The 18057-nt window shown below is 36.0% G+C and overlaps 1 protein-coding gene across 6 annotated transcripts in view; it reads left to right on the top strand.

The window, feature by feature from the left end:
* LOC127620789 (vinexin-like) overlaps window positions 1-18057 on the top strand; it is a 74512-nt gene that overhangs the window by 24284 nt on the left and 32171 nt on the right. For all 6 annotated transcript variants that reach the window (XM_052094027.1, XM_052094028.1, XM_052094029.1 and 3 more), the window contains exons 2-5: window positions 11120-11182; window positions 13526-13723; window positions 17055-17127; window positions 17356-17495. In XM_052094027.1, the coding sequence (XP_051949987.1) occupies window positions 11171-11182; window positions 13526-13723; window positions 17055-17127; window positions 17356-17495 (423 nt within the window). In that variant the 5' untranslated portion in view covers window positions 11120-11170. The remainder of the gene's footprint in view (window positions 1-11119; window positions 11183-13525; window positions 13724-17054; window positions 17128-17355; window positions 17496-18057) is intronic.

Raw genomic sequence — 18057 nt, 5'->3', positions numbered from 1 at the left:
AATGGCGGTGAATGGAAAAACACCCATAAAATGATCTCAAGATAAACATCAAAAAGTGCTTTTTCCATGCAAAGTTCCAGGAAAGGTGTATACACATCTGAGGTCAGCATAAATATTGCCAAATTTGACTTAAACGTACATATAAATATATTTTATCCACGATTCATCTCCGTACACTGTGCACACGCCTACATCACCATACACATCTCTCATTCAGAAGTTACACGTTCATGTTGTTTTCTGTTCTGATTTGGTAAAAATATTACAAAACGTCTGTGATGATCCCATCTGTATTAATGTAAGAGAACACACACACACACAAAGCAACCAAGGCATAATTGTGTATATGATTAATATGTTTACATTGTAGTCTGGAGGTGTAAATAAAGTCAGTGCTTCATGACCTTATAATGTTTCATTTATTTCAATGTGTTACAATGATAACGTACCTTTTAAACATGTGCATCATGAATAACATTGTTCTATGTGCATTTCCAGTGTAATTGTATCCGACTAGATTATGTTATAAATATAGTAGGCATGTGTATAGATAACTGACATGTCGGAATAAATGAGCAAAGACTGTAATCTTCCCCTTCATCGCTGATTGACTTTGGCAAAATGAAGCCATGTCACTTAAAAGATAAATCTTTATTGAAAGAATAATATTATTTTGGCACTGGTAATTAAACAGCAGTGTCACCTTTTCAAGATTTATAAATAGAAACAACATTTTCTCCGGCTTTTGCAGCATCCCCCAGCACAGCACATTGAAGGTAAATAGAATTTTGGTCACAAACATGGCGGCACGGTCGTACAGTGATGTCACATGAAACAGGTCAATACAATAGGCATCAAAAAAGTGTCTTCAGATTTTTTATGGATATATCTCGCTGATTAGAATCTTCTTAAACAAGTCCAAACATCAGAAACTTAGAGTAGAAGGAGACCATTTAGGCTTATCACTATCAAACTATTTGTGGGGTCAATCCCCCTTGAGCAGAGCAATGGAGGACCATACATGGTGATTAGATGTGCCTGTCTCTGATTAATGTGTGTATCGTGTAATAACCGGAGATTGTAAACAGACACACGGCAGAACCTTGTATGGTGTCTGCTTGCATTCATCCAGAGATCAAGAGCAACAGGACCACAAAGGAAAGGGAAGGAAAGCGCAAGAGCTAAGAGAAGCAAGGAATGAGAAAGTAATAACTTATATGACTTATTGGAAGTTTGCTTGTTCACACACAGGTTGGTAGTCTTATATTATTATGAGGACTTTACATTGGCGTAATGGTTTTTATACTGACCTCACGATATTTCCTATCTCCTAAACCTCACAGAAACCTTTTTGGATTTCTGCATTTTTATTAGAACATCATTTAGGTTCACTATAATGTAGGTCAAACCAGCATACACACACACACACACACACACACACACACACACACACACACACACACACACACACACACACACGTATGTGGTGTTATATCTAAAGAAATGCAAGTATATGAGGTGATATATTATCAAGCATGTAAATATTTTAGGTTAAATGTGAAGTACAGAAAAATGACTCATCTTGAAAAAGGATCATAAATCAGCAGATTTAATATATTTAATACAGTATGTAAACTACACATAATGGAATGGTCCATCTTTTCCAGTGCAACAAACAAACCAGCCCACATTCAGTACATTTTCCAAATACCGTTCTGAAAATCAATCGAGATGCAGGGTAAAGTTAAACTAATCACTCATTAGGGATTAGTGTTCAAGCACTCTTACTGGTCAGTTGGGATTCACCAATGTGGTCAAAAATCTCTACAAATTCTTTCCAATGGCTTAAACTGAGAGTTGGTTAATGGTTGAATGCACCCTTTTAAGGCCTCATTCTCAACAAGGACTCTTAAGCAGTCAAACATATCTGCAAACTCAACGGGACCCCCACTTTGGTATATTTCCCTTTAGGGCAGTGGTTACTTCAGGGCCATGGTGGCCATCACCTTGTCAAATAATAGAATACTTAACATTCTCTTTAGCAGTTTTAGAAGCTCCATCAGTTGACTGGTTGGCTGACAGATGGACACATGATTTGGTGGCTTCTGTCTTGCTATCGCTGTCAAGGATGTTGATTTTGACAATAAGCAGCATAAATAGATGTTCATTTGCCAAAGAGAGAACATGACCCATTTCTGGAATTCCCACTAGATCTTTTGAGTGGAGGGATTTTTCTCACACCTCTAAAAATGACCTTGCCATCGTCATGAAGGTCATCTGGCCTAATTTGACAAAACATTTTCCATGCCTTTTTGACACAGGAACAATGAAATATTGTTAACTCTTTGGTTTACCTATTGTGTATAGTGACAAAGCTCTGCGCGTAGTGAAACTCACCTACAAAGCTGAACTATTTAGCCTCAAAGTGACCTGTGCCTCTTTTGACCTTTGACCCTTGGACAATGATGGCATGGTACAAACTGCTGTCAACAAGACAAATTAACTCTCCCATTCCATTTTCCCATTGATAATCCTGAGACTTGTAAGGAAATTCTTTGGAAATATGCTTAAATAGATTGGACACTTTGTTAGCCACTCAAGTGTATCATTTATGAACCACTAGTGTCACCAACTATATTTACAGTTCAAAGCAATCCATTTTGATATTGAATGTGTCAATCAGTCCAAGATTTATTTTAAGAGCTTCTTCAAGGATACATCAATGTACACCTGCATCAGATGAATACTTTTGGGGCATCTTACTTTGGTTGCGTCATATCATAAACATACCATTTTTAGGTCGCTGTGTCAAGTTAAACATAGAAAAACACGTCTTGAGTTCCCTGCGTTCGGGTTTACGCTTCATCGTGCTGTGTTTGAACGCAAGAACACGTCCGTCCTAATCTTGTGCTATCTACTGTAAGTGAGCGTGGTTTGTTCTCTGTATAAGCTGAGCGTTGCTTACACAGCTAGAGTTACACTTACTGCCACCTGGAGAAAACATGTGGTACTTCAAACTTGAATTGCTGCAATGGTAGGAATATTCCTTATTACAGTCTGGGGACATGATTATTTGCATTAATTTAGTTAACAAGTTATTTTTTATATAATTAATCGCACTGAATTAACGTATTAAATCAACAGCCCTACTTTAAATAATTATCATTGTCATTAAAGCAAGTAGGCCTTGGTGGAAATGTACTGTAAAAGAATTAGGGATTGTCATTATCTTATCAAATATAATCATATGCACATGTGCATGTGTATGGTTCCATAAAACAAACTCAGGTCACAGCTGTCACAAGTGCTTGTGTGCTGGAAGTCATTATCTTTGAAAATGATGTGTCTACTACACACAATATATTCAGTTCATACTCCGTAGTATCTCATAATGTCACAATAACAGATAAGCTGGTGTTTTTAAACACTAGCACTTTGAGTTACTGATGGCCAAAGAGCACTTTATACCATAAAACATATTATACCAAACATAAAACATGTGATTTAGAATTATGTAAGAGTTGTTCACACTTGTTTAAATTGTAGTGCACTCCAAACATACTGAAGTCAGTGGATCTGCTGAGTAAACAAGTGGAGTTGTATCAGAAATGTTTCACAGGGCACTCCCTCTTACTGGGGGTTTAGACTACATACAATCTCCTAGGACATAGGTGACATAGCACCTATAGATTTCCTTTGGAAATGATTGTTTATCTTCAGTATTTCTAATGGAAAAGTCTCTGCATGTAGATTGATGTTAGAGCTATATAGGTCTATCACTAGTTCCAGCCATGATGTCATCTTTTTTTTATGTGCACCCTGATGGGCTCTGGACTGATTGGCTGACAAGAAAGTAAATTGATACTGCATCAGGTCTTAGGTCATAATGTTTGTGGTCAGTAGCCCAGCAAACATCTTGAGACTGTTTATAACTATTGTCTTAACACATAAATGGCTTTGCAGGTAAATCAATATAATACTGTAACACACGGATAATCCAAGCAGTGTTTCAATAATCTGCCCATTAATATAAAAGCTAATTAGAATGCAATAATACAATAAAGTTTGTGGTTTTTAAGAACAATCTGACCGTAGCATTCCATCATTGCAACTCACACAGACATGCATGCATAAATACAGATGCTTCATGACATGTGGAAGTGATTGAACCACAGTAATTAACTTATCGTACTGACCCCTACAGTCTAGCGGATATTTATTAGGCAGATTTGTCTTAACTCCAACCTATTACTCATCACAGATGGTATGTATGTTTGCTGCTCGAAGACAAAGACCTCAATAATTAATAGTGTTGTGCCGGAACTCTTAAGAGCCCCATAAAAAGCAGAGCCCTGGTTAAACGTTAATGATTTTTTATTTACGTGCAACAGGCTTCCTGCATGTCTGATCTTATAAAACAAGATGAAACACAGATAAGAACTGAATTGAAGTAGAGGTATGGAATTTTTTTTTTTTTTCATGAAATAAGCCAAACTCAAATTTAATAGCTAAACCTTGGCCCATTCTAGCCTCAGAATCACACTCATCATTGATTACGTGAACGTGATTACTTCCTGTTTCCAACTGGACCAGAACTCGCATCATGGGTTTAATCTGGAGACTGGTTACAATGCTTCAAGATGCTATAATGAACTCTTCAAAGAATGATCAACTTCTTTAGTGTTGTCTGTACAACCCTTCATAAAGACTCCTGTGCAGTTATTTGAGTTAAACCGGTCTATAATTGTGGTATCATCACTTTCAGATTTTCCTGCCCTTAAGCATTACATTAAAAAAAAATTATGGAGGCCCATGTGTTGATCAAAATATCTAAGTCTACGACTGTTTAACTTCCTGTCTAAATGGATGGTTCTTGGTTAGAACAAGAAGCTCCAAATCAGCCCAAACTTAATGCTGATAACTATTTTTTAACATTCCATCACAAAGTTTGTTGAGATCATCCCTAGTAAAATTATTTAACTAGCATACAGTGCAAGTGACTAGCATATGTGGAGCTTCAGAGATGCTCTGAGATATTGCAGGACAGGCAATGGCCACAGACGTTTGGGAAGTGTTTTTGATGTCACTGCCAAGCCCTGCAAAGGGACATTCTTCATCCCACTCTCCCACATCATCACAGCCAATACTTCCAAGTACATGCTGGTCCCTTTGAGTAAATACATTCCTGAACATTCAGATGGTGTATACAAGAATACAAATATATAGTGCTAGTTAAAGTAGCCCTGATGAATGGAACCATTTGCTTGAATTAACAAACTTAATATTGGAGATATACACCTATAGGTCTTGAAAAAGTGTGATGTGAATATTTTTACATTTTTGTCAAGTAAACAATGAACAGCAGGATATTACATCGTACAAACCATAGAACTGACTGTACTCCTATCTCTTATAGCTTCCTATTCAATCTCAAAAAATCACGACTAAGTTCAATTGCCAAAGGAAGTGCTGGTCCCAGTTTTGGGAACCGATAACAAGTGTTTTTAAGAACCGGTTCCAAAAAATAATAATGCAGGAACTAAATGACTTATTCTTAGTCTTTTCAAGTACTGAAAGAATCACTAAATGAATCGTTGTGGAATCGGAACCAGAATAATTCAATTCCTTATGACTCCCATCCCTACAGATGAGGCCTAGATAACTTCCAAAATATTGCACATTTTAGACATACAACTTCCACCACAGTATGTACCAGACCAAAATAAATGGCAAATCAAGCCTGCTGTCAGTGGAATGTAGCATTTATGCATTGCAGATGCTTGCTTGAAATTTTTAGTTTTGAGTAATCTGTTAAAATAGTTTGGAGCTTTCAAAACAAACATCAGTAAAGCTCTGTGTGTTCTGAGGAGGGATCTGCACATATTTCATGAGCGGATGTCTAAGAAAGACCTGACCGTATTAGGTTGTGTTTCAAAAGTCCTTCTCCCTCTTCTTGAGAGATTTGAGGGGTGATATGTTTTCTCTCTGGATATGTTCACACAGCAGCAGAATACAGTTGACAGTTTTTTGTAGAGTGCTTAGTCTATGTTCACACAAATGTGTTTTATAAATGAGAGTGACAACCACATTCTATAATCAAACTGATTCCCTTAAAGAGACAGTTTGGTCTCAAGATGCAAAGAGAACCAATTAAATAACATTTAAAAAATGTATTCCCTTTTCTTCCCAATTGGGCATGCCCAACTCCCAATGTGCTCTAATTCCTTGTGGTGATGCAGTGATTTGCCTCATCCAGGTGGTGTATTGTTGCTTACGCTTCTGAGAGTCAGCTCACGCATCTTATCATGTGGCTTGCACAGCGCGTTACCGTGGAGACTTAGAGCGTGTGGAGGCTCATGCTATTCACTGTAGCATCCATACACAATTCACCACGCATCCCACCGAGAGCAAGAACCACCTTATAGCGACCATGAGGAAGATAACGTGACTCTACCCACCCTAGCAACCGGGCCAATTGTTTGCTTTGGAAGCCTGGCTGGAGTCACTCAGCACACCCTGGATTCGAACTCGCTATACCAGGGGTGGTAGTCAGCATCTTTGCTTGCTGAACTACCCAGGCCCCCAGGTTTGATATTGTTGAGGTATCCACCATAGTTGATTTATGCATTTTACTTTATCAATATGATTTGATTAGAGAGTGAATGACAATAATAAAATGTGTTCTGTTTTCACATTTAGAGTGATATTAGGGTTAAGACATTTTTGGTTGAAATACTCCACATTGTCATTTATTCATTTAGCAGATGCTTTTATCCAAAGCGACTTACCTGTGTGAGATGGCACCACAAGGCGCCGCTCACCCACTGATCGTCAACTTCGGAAAGGGCACTTGAAGTAGGGAATGTATAGAGGGGTGTGTAGTTTGAGTGGTTGTTCTGAAAGCCAGCACCAATGCGTCAAACTTGATGCGAGCAACCATTGGCAACCAGTGCAGTTACTTTGAAGTGAGGATGAAGTGAGGATTGACGTGCACTCTTTTGGGCTTGTTGAAGACCAATCGTGCCACCGCGTTCTGGATTGATTGCAAAGTTATAAACGTACAAGCATGAAGTCCTGCCAGAAGAGCATTGTAGTAGTCCATTCTATATATAACATGCTCTTTAAATAACACAGTTGTTACTGTATATCAATTGTGATAAGACTTTCCAGTGTTATTGAAGTTGCCATCTTGACATTGGTTATTCATTGATATATACAGTATTTAAGTCGATCCTGTACGCTGTTGTATGAACAGGACAAGTCACACATTATTGAACACGGTTGTTAATCCCAAACACTGACCGTGTGAACGGAGCTTCTCTCACAGTGCTCATTAAAGTAATAATGGTCTAAGAAGCCAACAGCTGTGCCGTCCAGCAGTGTTGTAGTCAAGACTACCTAAACCAAGACCAAGACCAGAGTGTATCGAGACCAAGACAAGACCAAGTCTTTGAGGGGTTGAGACCAAGTCAAGACCAAGGCAGGGCGAGACCGAGTCAACATTTATAGGCATTGCAGAGGTGAATTTTGTGTGAGAATTTTCCTATGTTTTCTATGAGAATACAAAAAATGGCCAGTCTACAGTGACTTTACTGGCATGTCAAGGCAGAAACCGTTTTGAGTTTGAGACTTTGAGTTGTTTTAGACCACCACCATTTCAGGCAGTTTAGAGGAGATTATTTAAACGGATAATATGCGCAGGACATAATCGACTGACAGGTCCATACAAACGCATAATCACACACCCACAAACACACATTGACTCTCTTTGTCTTCTCAGCACATGCAGCAACAAGACGGTACATTAAACAAACACTCCTTCAATTCGCCCTGGTCTTCATTGTGAAACATGAATGGACATAGTGTGTAATTCAGTGAACTCAATTCTTTTGCCCTTGTGCATACTGATTAAATTGACTGCTGAAGATAGTTAACATGAATCATTTGTGTATAAGATCTTTGGAAATGTCAAAGGCAGTGCTTGCAAACACAGTTGTGTCTTATACCCTCATGAATGTATATTACGTCAGACTTACTGTAACTGCTGGGGCACACTAATGTGGTAATTTTTTTTCCCACATTGGTTTTGTATATTGTTTAAAGGGTTTGTTCACCCAGGCCTGAGAATTCTATCATCATTTATTCATTTATTTTGTTGTTGTAATCCTCTATGACTTTCTTTCTTCCATGGAACACAAGAGACGTTTAGCAGAATGTCTTGGCTGCTCATTTCCATACAATTAAAGTGAATGGGAGAGGATGCATTCAAGCTCCAAAAATGACATAAAACACCATGAAGGTATCATAAAAGTAATCTATATGAATAATGTACTAATTACAAGTCTTGTGAAGCAATGTTTGTGCAAGGAAATGAACTACATTTAAATTGCTATTTGCTGAAAATCCTCCCCTCCACTGCAGCTCTCGAAAATCATTCACATTCATGTATATTCAATACTGAATGAAGATGCATTGCACCAGGTTGGATTTCAGTGATGCCGAAAGGCATTGTAACTCATCACAACGTGCCAACTTTGAATATGTGTAAGCACGAATGAGATTTGAAAGCTACGGTGGAGGGCAAGGTTATTACTGAACAACTTAAATTGAATTCTATTCCACACACAAAGCTATCGTTTGGCTTTAGAACACTTAACATATAGTGCACAAGTTGTACCACTTTATGGTGCTTTTTTATTTTTTCATTTTTGGAGCTCCTCAGTACCTGTCCCCATTCACTCTCACTGAATGGAAAAGAGCAGGGTGAACATCCTGCCTAACTCCTCCTTTTGTGTTCCATGGAAAAAAGTCTTGTGAATCTGGAACACATGAGGGTGACTAAATGATGACAGAATTGTCTTTTTGGGGTGAATTATTGCTTTGTTAACAATTGATATAGCGCATGTAAATCCATCTATGTTAATAAGCACATATAGAAAATGCAGGTCATTCATGCACATAAACATGCATACACTCTGTGTATAAGTGTGAGGGGGTCTCATGCACTGAGAGATCATTGTGAATCACACATATTCTCTATTGTTGTTTTTCTGTTATGTAATGGAGCTCATTCAAGACTGGTGAGTCATCTGGGGCAAGAGAAAGAGAGAACAAGAGAGAAAGAGAATGAACCATCATTGAATCCTCTGTGTCCCAGTGTTCATATGCATTCAGGAAACTGAGCACAATCATTATGGTCTCTGGTTCATAGTTACTCATCCCACATGGAAAACACATCTCTTTACAGCAGGAGCGCTTGGCTCATGGTCTCACTCTCAGAGTGGGAAATGTTGATGTCAGATGGAAAGCTATAGTCATATGAAACTTTTAATGTGTGGGACTGCTTGGTTGCTATGCTGACCCAGTTGTACTTTTAAGGGGTTATTAAACACCAATTTATAGTAACACTTTACAATAAAGTTCTATTTGTAAATGCATTACAGTAATTATCATTAACTAACAATGAGCAGTGATTTTTTTTATAGCATTTATTATTATGTTCATTGTTTGTTCATGTTAATTCCTATTATACTAATTTAAAAAATGCATTAACTAATTTGTGTATTTGTTGAAATCAGAGATTCCAAGATTAATACCTGTAATAAAATTATTACTAATTACTTGTTAATGGTGCCTAACTAGTTGCAGTAAATAATGTCAATAAATACAACCTTTTTGTAAAGTGTTACAAATTTTTTAGAAACAATTTTTATTGTTTAGTAACTTTAGTTGTTTATTATTATTATTATTATTATTATTTAATGTTTTCATGTGTTTGGATTCTCTATCTTTTAAAATATATTTTGATCTGGTACACTGTTTTGGTTTTCACACGGTAATGCAAGTTGTTGGAAAACTTGACCCCTGGTCATTGTTTTGTTATACAATGCCATAGCAACAGAGCAGGAATGCCCACGCCATTAGTTTCACACTCGTGTGAATATCTGGTTTTGCACAATAAGTTGATATCAGACAAAACACACTCTTAAAAAGACAAGTTTAGTTCTTTATAGTACCTTATAGACCTATCTTAAAAAGAGATTTCCAAATGTAAAGCCCCTTGGAAAATATGGAAAGAAAGTGCTGCCCACCAACCCTTTACTATTTTACGCTAAACTATTAAGAGTAAACACTCAAGAGTACCATTTGGCAAAATGTTTTTATTTATCAAAATAAGCATGCACCCATTTACAATATGGGCTCTGCAATGAAATGAATAATTAATGCCCATATAAAACATGGGTCCATGCTTGACTGTTAATGAACGCTTCAGCAAGAGAATAAATAACATGTAAAGTTAACATTAATTTGACATTAAAGTTTGGCATGTTCAGAATGCTGTAAAAACAGTCCTCAGCATAATAGGCCTCATTGTTTCTAAGGAACTCACCGAATGAGATGGGTTATGTTGCTGCATTGCTGATACTCGTCATGAAATTTCAAGGTCTTTTAAAACAGTACTATTGATTTTTCTGGAACACACATGCACGCACGCACTCACCCCCTGTTGTAGAGTGAAAATTGTACTTATTCAAGTTATTGGTTTGTTTTGAATTTATATCTACATTCAATTAATTGTTAATTACTGTCTTCTTCATGCTTAACTAGTGCATTATTGTGGACCCTTAAAATAAAGTGTTACCCTATAATCTATTACATCTTAATTAACAGCACTAAAAATAGCTCATGTTGACTGCCTCTCTTTAAAGCAGTCTTTGAGATTTGTAAAGGGTAATAATTAGTAGATTTTGCGAGGCCAGTGAGTCTTGGCCCAACCAATCATTTTATATATTAATCTATAATATAATTTCATAAAACTATTAAAATATGATCTAGCTTTTGGTCAAGACTTGTGTCTCTGCCGAACAAAACTGGGGACCTCCCAATCAGTGGGCATTTTCAAATGGGGCTGGGCATTTTACAACCGCTTTACAGGATTTACATTAAGATTACCTACTTTTTGATTGGATAGTTGAGGCCATTATAATTTATTATCTATACCCACCCCCCCACCCCCCCCATAAAGCATATGAAGGATTTACCCTCTGTATTTGTTTTTGCCTTTTGGTGGCATTATTTGTTTTTTTTATTGCATTTTGTTCTTTTGTCTTTCTTTTAGGCAGTCAATCTGACATCTGAGAGATTACTGAGTAGGACCCCTGCAGATGACATGCAGTCTCAGGTAAGATTTGGGCTAAAAAGTGCTGGGTCTAAACCCAAAAATGCATCACAAGATGTTCTGGTAGGGCCATGTAGATCAAGAAACAAAAAACATGCTAAATACAAGTAAAATGCATCTAACCAAATAATAATGCATAGTTACAGTATAGGTTAGCCAAATAAATAGGCTTATCAACTTTAAAAAGTAGAAACAAATGCTTCTCATATCTTTAATTGTTGAAGTTAAAGAGATAGTTCTCCCAAAAATGAAATTTCTCTCATCATTTACTCACCCTCATGCCATCATGTATGACTTTCGTTCTTCTGCTGAAAACAAACAAAGGTTTTTAGAAAAAGCTTCTCAGCTCTTCATACAATGCAAGTGAATGGTGACAAGAACTTTTAAGCTCCAAAAACAACATAAATGCAGCTAGAAAGAAATCCATACAATTCCAGTTGTTAAATCCATGTCTTCAGAAGCGATATGATAGGTGTGGGTGAGAAACAGATCAATATTGAAGACCTTTTTACTATTAAATCTCCTCCCTGCCAGCATGTGGCAGTATGCGCAAAGAATGTCAATCACCTAAAACAAAAGAAGCATGTGAAAGTGATATCACTTTATAATAGTGAGATTTATAATACAAAATAACTTAAATATTTAACTGTTTCTCACCCACACCATCATATCGCTTTAGAAAATATGGATTAAAACACTGGAGTCGTATTGATTACTTTTTAGCTACCTTTATGTGCTTTTTGGAGCTTCAAAGTTCTTGTCACCATTCACTTGCACTGTATGTAGCCACAGAGCAGAGAATGTTTTACTAAAAATCTTTTTTGTGTTCATCAGAAGAAAGAAAGTCATACAAAACTGAGATGGCACGAGGGTGAGTAAATGATGAGAGAATGTTCTTTTTTGGATGAACTGTCCCTTTAAGGGTTGTGCATCAAGTGAAACTTTACTGTATTTTAAGATTAATTTGATACTTGATAAAAGCTAACTAAATTAGAAAGATGTCAACATGGACAGGTTGTATGACATGCCCTCATCCTCAAAAACCATGAACAAAGTAAAGGTAAAAGAATATACAACCGCGACTACATAAAATATTCACTTCTGTTCACTTGCAATGAGGATAAACATGGTTTGTTTCCGACCACAATGTGCAGTGAATTATTGGATGCTGAGATTTATTTTAATTATGTAATCTCATTTTTAATAATATTTATTTATTTAATTTAAATTAATGTAATTGTATTTATGTGAAATTATGTATTTTATCAATATAATTTAACATACATTATTATTATATTATATTATTAATAATATACATATTACATTTCATATTTATAAAACTTAATAAATATTGTTAATAATTTATCCAGTAGTTATAATTATTATTACTTAAAAGCATTTTTGTTTTTAACTTTTTTATTTTATTTGAACTTTTTTACAATAAACAACTTTATTACTTTGTTTTCACCACTTGGTATTCAATGTACAAATCTGAAAATCACTTCTTAACCCTCAAAACATTTCAGCATCTGTTGAAGTTCAAAGCGGGCCTTCAGCATTTCACAAACAAATAATCTATCTTAGTCATTGTGAAGTACTTTGCACTTGGGTTACTTACGATCCTTGGCAGTGCCTAGACTGTTCAGCATCTCCTTGAAAGATGCCCTGAAAACACAGATAGAAAGAGACGCTAAAACAACCACTAACACATTGACTGAAGGAGAGAAAGAGAGGACTATTTATGGACTAGACTTGGATTTCCATGAAAAAGCCCTGTCCCCTCGCTTACAAAAGCATCTGGATGATTTAACAAGATACAGTTTCACCCTCTGTGAGAACACAGGGATCTTCCCATGACCCCTAGAGTTCAAACCGAGAGAGGAAGCATTATTCAGGTCACGGACAGAGTGGAAAGGGAGAGATTGCGGGATTCAAGTCAATAGGGATAGGTAAAAGAAATCAGACAGCAGAGGAGACATTTGGGTAAGGCAAAACCTACCCAGCATCCTCTTATCTCTACTCAGACTTGATAGCTGGCACTGGTGACCTCTTCTTGATGCTGTGGCCAGGGGTCATACCTTAGGGAGTGTAAACACTTAAGGGCTGTGCAATGAGGTAGTAATGAGTTTCTCCTGTTGTGACTCCACAAACGACAAGGTCGCAAAGGGCTCTTTTTCTGCAAGAGGGTGGAACGTGGTCTTCCGATAGGAAGATTTGTAAAGAGCGAGGATATTCTGTACTGTTATAGTTGACAATAAGACTGAGAGTCTCATTAGTGTTTTAGTTTATCGAGACTCTGTTTCTAGGTTGTTAAATCAAATGTCTCTTTCTTTCGCTCTCTCTCAGAAAAGAGTGGACGTGTATGACCATCTGAATGGCTCACGGATCATTTTCTCAGATGAGGCTCTTCCCAGCAGTGGAGCGAACCAACCCTTCATGACTCCCGATATGACACAGGAAGTAGTAGTGATCTCTCCTGGTCTTCCTACACCTCCCATAAGTCCATTCCACAAGAGTTCAACTCATGCATCTTCACAACACAAGGCAAGAGCATAAACGTGAAACATCAGTGACAATTTGTGCAATTGCTATAGTTTTGAGTGCAACTAAACACCCTATGAAAATAATCCACATCACACCACCAATTTAAGAGTTTTGATTAACTTGTATTAACTGGGACATTTCTACAGAGCAATTTCACATTGACTGAGTATGTGCAGCTTCACAATTTATATTGTTCTGCCCCCTTGTGGCATTAATACAAAATATTGTAAAGTTTATTAACTGTAAACTATCACACAATTATTTTCTTTATAAATATATTTTTAGAATATAATCTACTAATGAATGTTTACAGTGGCCCAGAGGTGCACAACAAAATTGACATAGGAAGCAAAATTTCACAAAACAAAGAAATCAAGTGACAACACAAGACAAACACATTAAGCAACAACACAAATAAATTAAGCCACAACATGAATAAATGACATCTCAACACAAATAAATTAAGCCACAACATGAATAAATGACATCTCAACACAAATAAATTAAGCTACAACACAAATCATGTTAGCCACATCACAAGGAACTGAAGCTACAACACAAAGATTAAGAAAGGACTCAAATTGTGTTATGTTACCTGGAGGCAACACCATACCATAGCGAGTTAATTACAATACTCAGATTCACATGTACAAATGTCTTTGCCAAAATGTATTTAAATCATAATTAAAATCATAACATAATCAAAACATAAATCTACTTTACTCACATTGGGAAGGTGTTATCATTATGACCTAAACATTATTCACTAGGTCGATGTTGCCCCCTAGTGGTCGGGCACTTTTCCTGTGTTTTGTTTTAAAAAAGATTATGTTATAGATTTATGGTGCACACTAATTTGTCGTCTTGAACTTACACTGACACCTATTGGTGTGGATGCAGCATCATTCAAACGCAATAGTTTTCTGTTAACAACAGCATTATAGAAATACACTATTCACAGGCAGCCATAATTAACTTAATTCATGATTAAGGGTCCATTAAACAGGGCTTTTACTGAAATTAAGCGAGTAGTATTCAGCTGGTCATGTGATTCTAACATGGCAGCCCCCATGAGGCGTCTCTCTCCATGTAGAATAAAATAGCATTTATAAGGTTAATGATGTTACTGGAGTCTTCATTTTAATGTGAGTGCTCATGATTTTATAAATATGTTTCAAAATTACAGTACATTTTTTTAGGAGTAAAACTTTCTAAATGAGGAAAAAATTACTGAGTGCTCCTTTAATTTCTTTGTGTTGTGGTGTAATTTAATTGTGTTATCGGAATTATCCTACTTCCCATGTCTGAAGTGGTAATTACAAGAATGTCCCATTCAAGTGCTTTGTTATCGGCAAGAACAGGAAACATGGACGAGACCAAGTTTATTCATACATTTGTATTAAGGAACTTTTATTTTGTCACCATGATACATATCACATATTACATTTAGCTTGCTGACGATAATGGAATTTTGGTCAAATACAAGCTATTTTCATGTTGTAAAAATGTACAACATGCATCAAATGGTTGCTGATATACATAAATAAATATGACTGAAATGGCAAGCACTAACAATTAGCTATATTCAGAAAAATTATTAAAACTTGTCACTCCCTACAGAAACCGTACTCTCCTACACCATGTTGAAAGTTTAAAACTCCTCCCATCTCAGAAACTTGGGTATCAAAATTATCTCAGAGTTTCCCAGTCGTAATTTATGACTTGAGGGGTCATTCATGTGCAACTTCTGAGTAGGAAACTCTTATTTACGTTAAATCCGATAGCACGTGAAGGCGTCATTAACTTCATTGTGTTGTGGCTTTATTTCTTTGGGTTGTGTCTTGTTTTTGTTGTGACTTAATTTATTTGTGTTGTAGCTTAATTTATTTGTGGCTGAATTTCTTTGTGTTGTGACTTGTTTTCTTTGGTTTGTGTCTTATTTGTGTTGTGGCTTAATTTCTTTGTGTTGTGGCTTAATTTTTTTGTGTTGTGACTTAATTTATTTGTGTTGTGACTTAATTTCTTTGTGTTGTGACTTAATTTCTTTGCGTTGTGACTTAATTTCTTTGGTTTGTGTCTTATTTGTGTTGTGACTTAATTTCTTTGTGTTGTGACTTAATTTATTTGTGTTGTGACTTAATTTCTTTGCGTTGTGACTTAATTTCTTTGGTTTGTGTCTTATTTGTGTTGTGACTTAATTTCTTTGTGTTGTGACTTAATTTCTTTGTGTTGTGACTTAATTTCTTTGCATTGTGACTTGTTTTCTTTGGTTTGTGTCTTATTTGTGTTGTGACTTAATTTCTTTGCGTTGTGACTTGTTTTCTTTGGTTTGTGTCTTATTTGTGTTGTGACTTAATTTCTTTGCGTTGTGACTTGTTTTCTTTGGTTTGTGTCTTATTTGTGTTGTGACTTAATTTCTTTGCGTTGTGACTTGTTTTCTTTGGTTTGTGTCTTATTTGTGTTGTGACTTAATTTCTTTGTGTTGTGACTTAATTTCTTTGCGTTGTGACTTGTTTTCTTTGGTTTGTGTCTTATTTGTGTTGTGACTTAATTTCTTTGCGTTGTGACTTGTTTTCTTTGGTTTGTGTCTTATTTGTGTTGTGACTTAATTTCTTTGTGTTGTGACTTAATTTCTTTGTGTTGTGACTTGTTTTCTTTGGTTTGTGTCTTATTTGTGTTGTGACTTAATTTCTTTGTGTTGTGGCTTAATTTCTTTGTGTTGTGACTTAATTTCTTTGTGTTGTGGCTTAATTTCTTTGTGTTGTGACTTAATTTCTTTGTGTTGTGACTTAATTTCTTTTGTGTTGTGACTTAATTTCTTTGTGTTGTGACTTAATTTCTTTGTGTTGTGACTTAATTTATTTGTGTTGTAGCTTATTTTCCTTGGTTAGTGTCTTATTTGTGTTGTGGCTCAATTTCTAGGCATTGTGACTTAATTTCTTTGTGTGTGGATGCATTTCTTTGTAATGTTGCTGGATTTCTTTGTAAATTTTGTTGTGTTCTGCACCTCTGGGCCATGGTACGTTTTTTTGTTTGAAGTTGTTCAATACCGTATTATCCATGTCATCTGGAATTAATTGAGAATGTTCCAAAGAGCATCTTGTGTGCTTCAGTGGAAGCAAAAACATCTTGTACAAAGGCGTTATCATGGTCAGTGTCATTAATTTGCTTAGATTTAATGAGCAACCTAGAAAGTAAAAATTTGTTTTTTTAAATAGGCTAATATTTTGATTTTGCCTAAGGAATTATAAACATTTGACATTTTACAATTTTTTTTTTTTTTATTCAGTGTTTATGCATTTGTGACACTATGCTCTAATGTTTCAATCAGGTTGCTGAGGTCAATGGAGGTGGATTCCCAACACACAGTTTTGGATCGTACTATGGTAGTACACAGACAAACGGTAAATCCTCTATAGGATTATGAGACAGAAATCCAAATGAATCCAATCTTAATCTTGTTTTTAAGTTGGTGTTTAAAATATAGTCATTATTATCTGTATGTTCCATATGGGGAAAGTGTAGTGCACTTGTATTGGATAAATCTCTCATCCTCTTTACCAAATTTGATTACTTTGATTACTTCTATTATGTTGATTATGTTTTAACCAGTGTTTCTGTTATGCTCTCAGATGAATTATCTAATGGTGTAATGAAAAGTGGATGCTCTGCCACGTTGCCTCGGACTTTTGCCCCACGAGAGGAGCGACTGATAAAGTTTTCTGGAATCGGTCCTGTAGATGAAACAGGCATGCCAATCGCATCTCGATCTGTGAGTCTCCACACAACATACTCTCACTAAACCACTGTAATTCCATAATGAATTCACTCTTTATATCTTCAGTGAGTTAAAAAGCTGTTATCTGTGCACATTCATTTACCACACTTACAACCGAACACTGCCAAGGATCACAGGTTGAGAGGGCATGCTAGTAAACACCACAACACCACAATGTGCCAGTTATCATGTACCTCACTTTGGTTGTAAAGTTTTGACCCACATATTATCCACTGAACAATATGTTGGTAGTTGATATGAAATACTTTTGGAAACCAGTGTCCTGCAGTGTGACAGGATTTACTCCATCTAAACTATACTGTATTAACCCACCTATTCCATTCAGATAATGTTTGACCTGGGAGTGGTTAATAATGATTTATTAATACTACATAGTTTTTAGTACAGGAACCAAACTTTGTCAGGCTTTTAAAATGAACATACATACTATATATATATATATATATATATATATATATATTTTTTTTTTAAGAGATATAATACTCTGCAGCCAAAAATCTGAAAAAGAATATGTTGGGTTCACAGATTTTGACCA

This window comes from Xyrauchen texanus, chromosome 27 (assembly GCF_025860055.1).
Source record: "Xyrauchen texanus isolate HMW12.3.18 chromosome 27, RBS_HiC_50CHRs, whole genome shotgun sequence".
NCBI classification, from domain to species: Eukaryota; Metazoa; Chordata; class Actinopteri; order Cypriniformes; family Catostomidae; genus Xyrauchen; species Xyrauchen texanus.
This window is presented reverse-complemented; position numbering and strand designations above follow the sequence as displayed.